This window comes from Cetorhinus maximus, chromosome 14 (genome assembly GCF_964194155.1).
Source record: "Cetorhinus maximus chromosome 14, sCetMax3.hap1.1, whole genome shotgun sequence".
In the NCBI taxonomy this organism is placed as follows: Eukaryota; Metazoa; Chordata; class Chondrichthyes; order Lamniformes; family Cetorhinidae; genus Cetorhinus; species Cetorhinus maximus.
Window position 1 is genome coordinate 101,760,715 of NC_135892.1, and position 14,677 is coordinate 101,775,391.

Here is a 14,677-nt window from a genome sequence, read left to right on the forward strand (position 1 = left end):
ACATGACTGGTTGCTGTGCATCAGTAGGAGCCCCTTGGGATTAGTGTGTCCTTCGACTCACAGCAGTTAAATCCAGAGATAGAACTGCTGCAAGCTGCAATCTTTTATTACCGTATGTGCAACCAGGTCCAACAACTCGATGGGGATTGCAGTCCCATGAAATCTAGGATATATTCCCTGCTGGATAAATTTTATAATGGGAAATTGTGAGGTAATTTGGCTGCTAATTGGAAATCAATTTCATGACTATAAGTCAGTTGAATAGCAAATTCTTAACTGCAACTGACAAAAGTCAGACTCCCCACTGAGGCAGGACGCATGCTGTTCTGAATTGGACAGTTGCCAATATAAAATGGTTACTGACTTCAATCCAAAATCTTTCTCATTTTTCCCCCTTGAGCTAGCTGCTTTGTCTGCAACCCAAAGGCAGCTACAGGCTCTTTCAGTCTACCACTAAAATCATTTTGCATGCTTTTGTACAGATGAGAGACACAACATTAACTAGTGTCAATCAGTACAATAATAAACAATATATATTAAAAAAACAGTTCTATGATTTCAATACAACGAGGTAAGACACCATGGGGTTAAACACTATTTAGCACAATGTTCATATCGTCATAGACATTCTCAGAAGTACGAGAATCAACATAGAGAATTGAAGAAAGATAAATTATATATTAAAAAATTACCTTTGCGCATTGTTTTAATGTGCATCAAGCTCTTGCGCTATCATTACAGTCAGGCAATCTGTCTACTGCAATGAGTCCTTCCACTGTGTGTATTCAATCTGTCAATTTTTTCTTCTCTATTGGTAACTGTATTCATTTTCAAGAGATTAAAAGCTTTCATTATTCACACTTTGCAAAAGCCTTTAGTCTAGTTTCAATTTTTTTTTAAATTAATTATTGGGGTGTGGGTGTTGCTGGCAAGGCTGGCACTTGTTGCCCACTCGTTGCCCTTGATAAGGTGATAATGAACCTTCTTCTTGAACCATCACTGTTGTTATGTTAATTTGAGCACAGCAATGTTCCTTAAAAAAAATGATGAGATTTTTAGTGATTTGATTTAAGGAAGAACATTCTCTGGGATTTTGAACAGTTTGATGAGATCTTTCACATTCACTGGTCAGGCAAGTGGAAATTAAAATAGAGGTTCCCCTAATTGTTGCCATATTACCAATTTATCACCAGCTGTATCAAAAGGGCATAATTCCATGGGACAATACAGCTTAGCTATAACTGTAGCACTGGGTATTACATTTTGGACTTGGATAAATATTAATCATTTCAATTTGCAAACCCTTTTTGATAGATGTATTGCCATAAGTGGAGTTCCGTGCATTTGCTGGCCAAACTCCATCTGGAATTTTTAGATGTCAACATGATTCATTGGTTCAGCAGTGAAGATGCTCACTTTTAGACATGTGTCTCAATTAATGAAACTCATTGGTAGCCTTCTGATTTTTGCTTTTTAAATTTTCCTGCAATTGGGTGAAATCAGCTGTGAGCAAATACTCGCTTTGAGTCAAAACTCAATGTTCACAATCAGAAAAAGCCAGGTTTAATTACCAGAACAATTTCTGAAGGGACAAGTAAAATATTAAGTGAATAATAAATGCTTACAGCTGTCTTCACAAAGTATCTTCAATAGTTTCTACCCAATGAACTTTGTTCACTGCCTCTGATTCATGTGATTGAATGTAGGTTCTGCATCGATGTTGTGTCAGGGCAGAGAGATAATGAAACTACCCTTGCATAGAACAGGAAAGTGGCTGCATCTGTCACACCAGGCCCAAATCCAATTGACCCGAACACATCTGGAGGTGGGCAAAGAAATCAGAAGGGGCTCGTTTTCTTTGCCTTTTGGGGGGTACATATTTGGATGTCACATGATGACAGAATCATATTCAGCTACAATGTTAAGTCAAAGAGAAAATCCTTCCTCAGAAGTATATTGCAATTTCCTTCCTCATTTTGGCTGATCTTGGGCTTCAACTCCACTTTCCCACCCACTTCCTTATTCCTCGATTCCCTGAGAGACCAAAAATCTGTCCCAGCTTTAAATGTATTCAACGATGGAGAATCCACAGCCCTCTGGGGTAGAGAATTCCAAAGGCTCACGACACTTTGCGTGAAGTAATTTCTCCTCATCTCAGACCCAAATGGCCCCTTTTTAGATGTTTTAGATTCCCTGACCATAAGACGTAGGAACAGAAATAGGCCATTAGGCCCATCAAATCTGCTCCACCATTCAATGAGATTATGACTGATCTGATAATCTTCAACTCCACTTTCCTGCCTTTTCCCCATAACCCTTGATTCTCTTACTGATTAAAAATGTTTCTATCTCAGCCTTGAATATACTTAACGACCCAGCCTCTGCAGCCCTCTGCGATAAAGATTTACACAGATTTATTACCCTCAGAGAAGAAATTCCTCCTCATCTCTGTCTTACATGAGCAACCCCTTACTCTGAGATTATGCCCTCTGGTCCTACACTCTCCCACAAGGGGAAACACCTCTCAGCATCTATCCTGCTGAGCCCCCTAAGAATCTTATATGTTTTAATAAGGTCCCCTCTCATTCTTCTAAACTCCAATGAATACAGGCCCAACCTACTCAACCTCGCCTCATAAGAAAATCCCTCCATACCCAGGATAAACTTAGTGAATCTTCTCTGGACTGCCTCAAATGCAAGTGTATCTTTCCTTAGATAAGGAGACCAAAACTGTTCACAGTATTCTAAGTGTAGCCTTGTATAGTTTTAGCAAGACTTCCCTACTTTTATACCCCATTCCCTTTGAAATAAAGGCCAACATTCCAATTGCCTTCCCTATTACCTGCTGAACTTGTTACGTTAGCTTTTTGGGATTCATGCATGAGGACTCCCAAATCTCTCAGTGCTGCAGCTTTCTGCAGTTTTTCTCCATTTAAATAATATTCAGCTCCTCTATTCTTCCTGCCAATGTGCATAATTTCACATTTTCCCACATTACATTCCATCTGCCAAATTTTTTACCAGTCACTTAACCTGTCTATATCCCTCTGTAGACTCTATCATTCTCACTACTTGCCTTCCCATCTATTTTTGTGTCATCTGCAAACCTGGCGACAGTACATTCATTTCCCTCATCTGAGTCATTAATCTATATTGTAAATAATTGTGGCCCAGCACTGATCCCTGTGGCACTCCACTAGTTACAGGCTTCCATCCTAAAAATGCTTCTCTTATCCCAACTCTGTCTTCTATTGGTTAGCCAATCCTCTATCCATGCTAATATACTACCCCCAACACCATGGGCTCTTATCTTATTAAGTAGTCTGATGTGCGGTACCTTATTGAGCGCCTTTTGGAAATCCAAATATATTACGCCTACTGGTTCCCCTTTATCTATCTGGCTTGTTACCTCCTCAAAGAATTCTAATAAATTTGTCAGACATGATTTCCTCTCCATGAAGCCATGCTGACTCTGCTTGCTTATATTATGCATTTCTAAATGCTCTGCTATTACATCCTTTATAATAAACTGTAACATTTTCCCAATGACGGATGTAAAGCTAATTGGCCTATTGTTACTTGTTTTTTGTCTCCTTCCTTTTTTGAATAAGGACAATACAATACAAGTTTTCCAATCTTCTGGGATTTTTCCAGAATCTAAGGATTCTTGGAAGATTATTACCAGCGCATCCACTATCTGTGTAGCTACTTCCTTTAATATCCTAGGATACAACCTATCAGGTCCAGGGGACTTATCAGCCTTTAGTCCCATTAATTTCCCTAGTATTTTTTCTCTAGTGATAGTTATTGTATTTATTTCCTCTCCCCTTTTGCCCCTTGATTATTTAGTATTTTTGGAATGCTACTAGTGTATTCTACCTTGAAGACTGATGCAAAGTATTTATTCAACTCCGCTGCCATTTCCTGGTTCCCCATTATTATTGACCAGTGGAAACAATCTCTTAACATCTACCCTATCAAGCCCCTTCAGAAGCTTGTATGTTTCAATGAGATCGCCTTTCATTCTTCTAAACTCCAGAGAATATAGGCTTAATCTACTCAGCCTCTCATCATAGGACAATCCCTCATCCAAGGGACCAATTTAGTGAATCTTCACTGTAATGGTTTGAATGCAAGTATTCCCTTCCTTAAATATGGCGACGAAAACTGTACACACAAATTGATCTGGCTGCACCACGTGCAATGTCTGAACAAGGTTATAAAGCTGTTTTTCTACTTGTAGTCTTTTCATTTGAATTCTGAAAGAATTTACACTTTGTTACATGAGCCTACAAGTCTGCTGGCAAGTAGGCGGAAGAGATACATAAATAAATTCGGAATGAAAAGACCAATATAAAAAGGATCATAAATTTACATCTTTTTTTAGCAGCAAACTGTTTTTTGTGGCCCTTTAATCACTGATTCCCAAAAGATTAGGCTTAGAAATACAATTCTATTATGTATAAATTTTATGTAGTAACCCATAAAGTTCACAGCACCAGACTGTTTCACACAACTGATAGGCTGATTTTATTAGCAGAGACCAAAATCTGAAAATTCAGTGATGCCCAAGTCAGTAATGGTGAATCACTCACCGCCTTTTCTGATAGATTCAGTGTTGGCAGGTGCAAAGCACGAGTGTGGGATGTCTTCCAGTCCACAGCCATTACATTACCATAGTTATCGGTCAGTGCATTCCAAATCCTGGAGAGAAAACAGATGCATCAACAGAGTGTCAATGAGGTAAGCTGCTGTTTACAATCTGGCAGAAATTCAACTTCACCTTAAGCAAATAATAGAAACTTCAGATCAATGCAACAATGTCTCAGACATAATTATATATAAGGAAACATGTATGTTTAGAACATCTGATGTTTTAAACTTTATAACTTTGCACTTCCTTCCATATTTATGCAACGTTGACTCAAATGGGCATCGAGGAGCAGCATAGCCTGGATCTCCAGCCACCCTGCCCAAAGGTTAATTACCTTGTTCCCATTTGGTCAGGTACTGTAGTAAGAGTGATAAAGCAAAACAAGATACTTTTCCACAAAAAAATTAAGAAACATCTGAGCAACCTTGGCATAGTTTGCCTTACAAAGCCACTGAGGAAGGTTGTATGAAAAAGGGATGAGGCAAGAGAACCATTTGATCAAACGTTCAGGATGGTAACTTTGCGACAGTCAATACTTAAGTCAAATTTTGACAAAGGAATTACACTGTAACAAAAGCAGTTCAAAGTGGACATTTTGACAGTGAAAACAACACCAAAGATTAGCACTAGCAAATCACCGACAGGCACAAAGACCAACTAATGTAACACAGTAACTATGATGTCTCACTAGTACTTATTGAATGTCAACATAGTATCATACTTTCAGTGGTCAAAGCAGCAACTAGTTTCTAGAGAATGGTTCTTTCTATTCCAACCAGAATGCAACACTACAAATGGCATTATCCCAGTTGCATGGGGCAACTGAAGGGTTTACGCAGGGTAGTGAATGATAGCACTCTAAAAATTAAATGATCAAATTGTGAACAATAAGTTATAGATAAAGAATCTATGTCTAACAAGCACAAATGAGTTCAGTGAATGTATCGACTCACCATTAACATTCATGTTATCATTTATTGCAGGGGGAATTGAATACAAAGTAGGGTGGTTATACTTCAGTTTTCAGGGCATTGGTGAGATAACATCTGGAGTACTATGTACAGTATTGGTCTCCTTATTTAAGGAAGGATGTAAAAGCGTTAGTAGTAGAGAAGGTTTGCTAGGCTAATACCTGGAATGGTCTTATGATGAAAGATTGAACAGGCCAGGCTTGCATCCGCTGGAGTTTAGAAGAGTAAGAGGCAACTTGATTGAAAAACAAGATTCTGAGAGGTCTTGACAGGGTGAATGTGGAAAGAATGTTTCCTCTTGTGGGAAAATTAGAACAAGGGGTCACTGTCTAAAAATAAGGGCTTGCCCATTTAAGACAAAGATAGGGAGAAATTTTTTCTCTCAGAGGGTCCTGAGGCTTTGGAACTCTGCTTCTATCGCCTTTTGAGAAAGAGAGTCTTTGAATATTTTTAAAGCAGAGGTGGATAGATTCTTGATAAGCAAGGGGGTGAGAGGTTATCAGGGGTAGGTGATAATGTGGAGTTGAGGTTACAATGAGATCAGCCATGATTTTATTGAATAGTGGGCTAAGCTAGAGGAGCCAAGTGGCTTACTCCTGCTCCTACTTCATGTTTGTATTTTACCATGATTATGAATGCTATTTTAAAAATTGCTCACCTCCCTGTACCACCTTGACAACACAAACTTCTAACAATTTCAGAAACATTTGCTGACATGAAAACAAGATATTCAATTCTCACCGCTTAGTTACTTTCTTATTCACTTATCCCAGTTTAACTTCCTGCGTCCAAGCTATCCGCCAAGTCAGAAGGATAGGCAAATGTAAAAACAAAACATACAGTTGTGCCTCCTCAGTTAGCTGAGAGAGAGTAAAAGAGAGGATAAAGAACAAGAGGGGAGAGAGAGAAAAAGAGAGGAAGAATGAGTGAGGGAGAAAGAATGAGCTAGGAGGGAAAAAAATGAGCAGGGAGGGTGTGAGAAATGAACAAATAAACACAGGCAGGTAGACTAGAAACCAGTCACAAAAGATGAAAAAAGTTTGCAAAAATCTCTTAGAAACTTGCAAAGCAATACTATAGGCCAAGTATTTATTCTGGCCAAAGGGTGAAAACAGGTGTTAAATGGGTACATTGCTAATCAGGTTAGCCTGTTTCAAAGATAAAAACAAAAAGCTAAAAGCTACTGCGGATGCTGGAAATCCAAAACAAAAACAGAATTACCTGGAAAAACTCAGCAGGCCTGGCAGCATCGGCGGAGAAGAAATCAGCCAACGTTTCGAGCCTTCATGGTTCTGCCGAAGGGCCATGAAGGCTCGAAACGTTGGCTGATTTCTTCTCCGCCGATGCTGCCAGGCCTGCTGAGTTTTTCCAGGTAATTCTGTTTTTGTTTTAGCCTGTTTCAAAGTTTGAATTTAGCACAAAGATTTGGTCCTCATTACAGATTATTATAATTTGAGCATGCTTGGAGATGCTAAACCAAAAACCTGCAGGTTTAACAGTCAAGCATTGATTAAATGCAATTTTTATGGAGCAGCATGTTATGGACACGAGGGGGGTTAATTTAAACAGCACTAATTTCTTTTCTCACCACCTGTCCGTAAACAGAAATGTGTTTTGATTTGTTTCCTTCTTTATAAGCGGTGGTGTATTTCCCCAGCACCTGGGTTTTGTGTGATCCAATTTTCTTTAATAACCCCACAGCAAACTCAAGATAGGATGAACTCAAAGGGTTAGTTTATTTGCATAAATTCAAAATGCGGGAGGAAGGTCGCAACATCAGCTCCACACTCAGGCAGTAAAGAAAGGGATAGAGAAAAGAAGGATTCACAGTACAGACCACCAAGAAAATAAATACTGGGTCATGTTGGTTCCAGAGTCAAAGTCCAATGAGGTATTACTTCAAAGACATCAGCTGGTTGAAAACTGATGCTGTATAATTCACTTTTCCAGTGATGTTGACTTCACAAAATGAGACAGGCACACAGAGATGAACCAGTCTTGTAGGTGGTGGCACAGAACCTCCAACAGAAGCAGTGTAGTGGGGCCAGGTGTTCAACCTGGGCAGAGCTCCTTTTCTGTGAGGCTGCTAGTCAGGTGGTGAACAGCAGACTGAGACTATGCAGTTCAGCAAGGTAATACTGCTTGTTCCACAAGCTGTTCCACAGACAGGAAAAAGACATCCAAATACTGGTTTCTTCAATAAGGTTAACCAGATCACATGGGCATTTAAAATTCTCTAATGTTTGCTGCAATGGAAATGCCGAGTGCTAAATCCTGGCACTCAAAATCAAAGATATATAATCAAGCTGTTGCAGAAAAAGAAAGCTGAACTGCTTACAAGAATTGCTGACAGTGAAAAAAGTCTCATGGAACATCAGACAGAACCACTTAAAATACAACATCAAAAGTACCTTGAGATAGTCAGATTGATCAGCGCTGCAGTCTTTAAGGTGCTAAAATTTGCAATTTTCTTAGCAAAGTTTAGGGAAACAATACATTTCAAAAATGGAATAGCAGTTTGTAAAAGCTATGAGATTTTTCAAATGTGTCAAAACACTATCGGAAATGTATGTCCATTTCAGTTAATTTCACATACAGAAAATGTGAACACTGGCTTTGGATTATCTCTCAATCACCAGTTTTCATAAACAGGGCTTGAATTGCAGTTTATCCCTCTTCAAATTCCACTATAATTTCTTATTTACATATATTAATTACACTAAAGGAGCATGATAAACATCACCTTGTTTTTCTGTACATTTTTTTTGCAGGCTCCCCTAATGGGACATTAGGCATTAATGGCATTGAACATTATGGTGCTGAGCCATAAATATCTGGACAGTGTTGGGGATGCTACAATTGACCTCAAAAACTGCACAGCAAAATGTACAATGATCATTAAATAGTGGGAAAGTTGGATTTATAGGGATAATGACTTGCAAATATAATGTCTGGTATGGCACATTTCTGATGCTGCCTATGATTCATGAGACGTGCTGTCTGGAAGGTACAATACACTGCAAGGAGACAGGGCGGGGTCAGGAAAGTCACATTACAATGGGCCAGCTCAGCAAAAGCAATTTGCTGCCTAAAAGCATGTACAAAAGTTCTCAGCGCAACTTCCACGGGTCATCACCAAAAGATGGGCTCTTTTGTTCATACATGTAACATTGGATGAATGTATTTGAATTGTAATAAAAGCATTATTCTCTAGTCTGTGTTTTAGACAATCTCAGCATAATTCAAAGCAATTTCTGCTACAGGCTACAGTAGTACAACATGGTTTTATTTTCATTAACACAATGAACTCTTAGCAAAAGCATGTTTATAGTACACTTCACAATATTACAAATCCACATGTTGAACTTGAGCCATGCCATAAGCAACTGGAAATGCTGGCTGATCAATATTAAATGTCAACTGGGAAAGTTGTGAAGTTCAATTAGCTAGATAGCAATAATAACTACAAAAATGATAAGGAAACATATCTACCTGAAAACTTTTAGAATGTTGATGGGGAGATGGTGGTGCAGTGGTAACGTCACTGGACTAGTAATCCAGAGACCCAGGCTAATCCTCTGGGGACATGGGTTTAAATCCCACCATAGCAGCTGGTGGAATTTAAATTCAATTAATAAATCTGGATTATGGTGACAATGAAACAATCTGGTTGGCACTAATGTCCCTTTAGGGAAGGAAATCTGCTGTCCATTCCCAGTCTGGCCTACATGTGACCCCACAGCAATGTGGTTGACTCTTAACTGCCCTCTAAAACGGCCGAGCAAGCCAAGTTCAAGGGCAGTTAGGGATGGGCAACAAATGCTGGCCTTGCCAGCGACGCTCACATTCTGCGAAAGAATCAAGAAAAAAGAACATTCAAAATTAAGCTAATTGGTAGCACTCATATCACTGATTCAGAGGGCTAGGGGATTCATATTCCATACTATGATTCATAATCTAGCCTAGCACTTTAGTTCAACACCGAGGGAATGGTGCATTATTCAAAACACCATTCTTTAGCTGAGACTTTAAATCGAAGGATGTTTTTTGTGACTCAGGTGGACAAGGATCCTGAGGCACTACTCACAAGGCAGAAAGTTCCTCTGATGCCCTGGCCAACGTTCGCCCCTCAACCGATATACCAAAAACTGGTTAGTTTACAGTTTGTGACCCCTACTATGCTGCTACATTTCTCTACATAGCAACTACCAGTAGGCTTCCAAGTAATTGGGAATCACTTTTGAGACATTTCTCAAACAGTGTAAAAATACTATGTAAATGTAGGTCTTTCTTCAAAATGTTCCCGTAATGCCCTTCAACAGTTCTACCGTGACCAATACCACCAAAAACCGATTATCAGGTCATTTATCTCAGTGCTTTTGGAGGGGTGAGGGGAGAGGTTGCTTTTATGTGCAAAATGGCTGCCACTTTTGCATAATGTCCACTACACTTCAAAGTAAAATAAGCATATCTGAAGCACTTTAAGAAGTAATAAAATAGAATATTAATATACATTTCTCTTTCTTTGAAATATCCAATGTTTGCTACAATCTTAATCAAAATAATAATCACACCCCTTTACAAAATGTAGTCACTTTCAATAACAAAGTGCAAATTAGATGGGATAAATTTGTAGCATTCGTATAGGATATATGTTTTGATGCATTCCCATACCCATATAATACTGAAAAATACATGTCCATTTATTGCACCATAGTTTTCAAAATCTCCACTAAAACGCTCCCTTTTCCCTATTTCTCATTAAGGCCCTAACCTTCATTGAGGTACAGTCCCATGTTGCTGGCAAAACATTGCCTGACGGTCCATTTCCCATGGGCAAGCCTGGATATTGATTGCCTGCAGCCTATTTCACCTTGAAGGGCATCTGTTCTCACCAGACATTCATTCACACTTATTTTCCAGTCAGTCTGTCACTGGATAGCAACCAGGAATGCTAATTCTGAGAGGGTTATTTTGTAAGCACTAGAAAATGTTCTACAAGAAATGTATACTATAAATGTAACTGGTAATTGTAAGTGCCACATAATGTGCTGAGAGAGATTTTCTGTATTGCACTTTATGTAATGCCTTATTTGAATTATGTAATACACTTTTATAAATACTATAAGGTATATTGTTTTTAAAAAGTAGGGGTTATTTTGGGATGGAATGAAAACAGGCACCAAGTCAATGCTGTGCCAATAATACATGCCTGATAAAAGACTGGTTTGAGCTCACAATTTTGGGGCTAATTGGAGATTGTCATGATTTAAACATGCCGTCAACCACTGATTAGCACAATTTTCAGACAGCAGTGTTTGCACACAGACCCACTGAAGGTATGGAGTGCGCTGGCTAACAGACAACTACATGTATCAGGATGGCTCCAGGACTGAGGGAGTGGGCTCAAAAGTTTCCCAGAAGTAGCATTTGGAGGTTCTGGTAGAGGAGGTACAGAGGAGGAGGGATGTTCTATGCACATAGGGAGGTGGGGGGAAGGAGGCCACGGAGGCAAATAATGTACTGGGCACGAAAGAATGCCAATGCAGTCAAAGTCAGGCATCCTGGACCCAGGACATGGCTCCAGTACTGAGAAAAACAATTAACAATTTGACACGCCTTGGTTCAAACATGAACAAGAGGTGAACTCCTGAGGTGAGGTGAGATTGACTGTCCTTAACATCAAGCCAACATTTGACCGACTGTGGCATCAGGGAGCGCTAGCAAAACTGGAGTCCATGAATCAGGGAATCGGGGGAAAACTCTCTACTGGATGGAGTCATAGGTAGGACGAAGGAAGATGGTTGTGGTTGTTGGAGGTCAGTCATCTCAGCTACAGGACATTACTGCAGGAGTTCCTCAGGGCAGTGACCTCGGCCTAACCATCTTCAGCTGCTTCATCAATGACCTTCCTTCCATCATAAGATCAGAAGTGGGGATGTTCGCTGATGATTGCACAATGTTCAGCACCATTCACGGTTCCTCAGATATTGAAGCAGTCCATGTCCAAATGCAGCAAGACCTGGACAATAGCCATGCTTGGACTGACAAGTGGCAAGTAACATTTGTGCCACCCAAGTGCTGGGCAATGACCATCACCAACAAGAGAGAATCTAACCATTACCTCTTGACGTTCAATGGCATTAACATCCTGGGGGGGTTACCATTGACCAGAAAGTGAACTGGACTAGCCATATAAATACTGTGGCTACAACAGCAGGTCAGAGGCTAGGAATAGTGCAATGAGTAACTCACTCCTGACTCCCTCCTGTGACGAGTAACTCACCTCCTGACTCCCCAAAGCCTGACCACCTTCCACAAGGCACAAGTCAAGAGTGTGATGGAATACTCTCCACTAGCCTCGATGAGTGCAGCTCCAACAACACTCAAAAAGCTTGACACCATTCAGGATAAAGCAGCCCGCTTGATTGGCACCACATCCACAAACATTGGCTCCCTTCACCACCGAAGTACAGTGGCAGTGTCTACCATCTACAAGGTGCACTACAGGAGCTCACCAAGCCTGCATAGACAGCATCTTCCAAACCCACGATCACTGCCATTTAGAAGGACAAGGGCAGCAGACACATGGGAACTCCACCACCTGGAAGCTCCCTTCCAAGCCACTCACCATCCTGACTTAGAAATATAACGCCGTTCCTTCACTGTTGCTGGTTCAAAATCCTAGAACTCCCTCCCTAACAGCACTGTGGGTGTGCCTCTGCCACATGGACTGCAGCATTTCAAGGCGGCAGCTCACCACCACCTTCTCAAGGGCAATTAGGGATGGGCAATAAATGCTGGCCTAGCCAGCAACATCCACATCCCATGAATGAATTTTTAAAAAGCTTTATACTGATATTCACATAACCCACGCTATTGCAATCCTTCATACATATGACTCAGACCTCCAATCACATTTTGAAATGTTCAACCATCACACACACCACACACAAACAAATACATTTGCTCACAATCACCACTATTTTTCAGGACGAGATAGCACATAACAGGCGCCACCAGGACCTGATCAGAAATGGGAAGCCCAACAGCATCAAATCACACCCATTGAGGCAGCTGACGGTGATTGGCAGGGGAGTGGCAGATGCCATGGCCATATATAGAACATGGGGACATCTTGCTTCAAGGTATGTGGCCACTCCAGATTCCTTACATATCCAGAACTACTCCTAATTCCTAATACCCTAAACCTATCCTCACAGAGGAGCTCCATATAATCTCATCACGCACATCCTCTTATTTTGGCCTAATGCACTGTACCCTGACCTTTCTAGCTTTAATCACTGCAGACTTCCAGGGGCAGAAGCCACCTTACCCCTGGAGGAAGAGGAGGTCAACAGCGAGGAAGAAGGCACTGCATCAATGGGCATCACCAGCTCAGAAACTAGCACATGTATCTTGGAGACTTGTGTAGAACATGGATCCTCACAGTGGATTGCACTGGACATTAGAGGGCAGCAGTAGCCACGTCAACTGGAAGCAGCACCAGAAGTGCCACCTTGTTGGGGTGGGGGGCCTGGTCACATACACATCAAATGCTTAGTGTAATAGCCAACCCTCCTAAAAGCTTACAGTTCATAGGTAGAAGCGTGGGGGAGTTCACCTCTGGCTTGGCTTGTGGCTTGACAAAGAATCAGTGTGGAGACTTTCCAATTACATCCAACAACCTGTGCAGCCCAACATCATGCAGGGTCTGATGGAAGTCACAGGAGTTTCAAGAGAATGGCAAAGTGTTGCAATGGAAGCTCAGGCAGTTGCCATGGTGGCTCTGAGCTCCTGGTTTGAAAGGGACTTGGAGAGTATCTCAGTTGCTCCTAGATCTGTCTTCCAACAGAGCAATGTGCTAACTGAACAGATGCTCGGAGGTAGTGAATGGGAATCGTGGAGCAGGGACATACTGGGCTCTCTCCAGATGATAGCATTCTTGCTGCCTCCCAATTCACTCCACACAACTCCTGAAGCCTGTGTTGGCACTCATCTTGAAATGCAGTATAGTCAGTCATGAACATTGAAAGTGGAGCAATGGCTACAAGTAGTGCTCAGATCCTCACTAATCACTTCATTATTCTTGTTCAGCTGCTTTGTTGTTAGGAAAAGTCATTACTTGCAGGGCTAACCAGCAAAAAACGGCATTCAGCCTCTTTAATAAGCATTAGGAGCCACTCTAATTTGTCGTCAGGATTTTAATGATACTTTGGTCAACCCCTCCTAGTGCTCCTTTACCAAGATGGCCTCTTACGCTAAAAGTGGGTTAAGCAGGCACATTTTGATGACCACATTTTGGTCATCTAGGAGACGCTTTAGCATCTAAAGTACCCAGGGAAAATAGCCCTCTGCATGCCTGTCAGAATGTGGAATCAAACCAGGAATTTTCTGGTCTACTTAGCATTCTATGGGTCAGTTGTATGCTTCTAACCCTGATTTTTCTGTTGGTGAATCAACATTAGTAAATCTATTGCCAATTATGTTGATTATAACATATAGCTACTTAACGTTTTACATTTTCTCCTCACCCCCAAGACAGAAGCATTGGTCAGCTCAAGTAACTATTAGCTGTCTGCTCACACGTGAGCAGATTACTACCTAAACAAAAGACTGGAGAACTGCTGACATCTAAGAGATCATAGTACACCATAAGCCGCCACCTTCAGAAAAGGAGGTAAAAGTGGAAATAAATATCTTTAGCCTGAATATTTTATGTATTCATGATGGTAGAAAGCCCTCTTGCTTTAAAATTCACCATCTGTGATCATGCTCCCCTCCCCTTCCCCTACCAATCAAACAATACACATCCAAAGTAGAAATCCCAAATGCAAGACAGGTGCTGCTAAAGAACTCTGTTTAGAACAGAAAATACAACTCAAACATTGAATCTAGCCATGGTGCACAATTTTAAAAAGGTATTATTTGGCAGGAGTATGGATTCCATAAAAATGCAATTTGTGCAGAAACAAAACAATTTTGGTGGAGCCAGTGAAATAAGGTTGCCACTAAAACAGGGGCTGGCAATTTCTGTGCCCGTTGGCACGGG

General features: G+C 40.8%; 1 protein-coding gene across 2 annotated transcripts in view; it reads right to left on the minus strand.

Annotated features, from left to right (window-relative positions):
- The window catches only part of fez2b (fasciculation and elongation protein zeta 2b), a 174,895-nt gene that overhangs the window by 87,921 nt on the left and 72,297 nt on the right, over nucleotides 1-14,677 (minus strand). For both annotated transcript variants that reach the window (XM_078557350.1, XM_078557351.1), the window contains exon 2: nucleotides 4,596-4,704. In XM_078557350.1, the coding sequence (XP_078413476.1) occupies nucleotides 4,596-4,704 (109 nt within the window). The remainder of the gene's footprint in view (nucleotides 1-4,595; nucleotides 4,705-14,677) is intronic.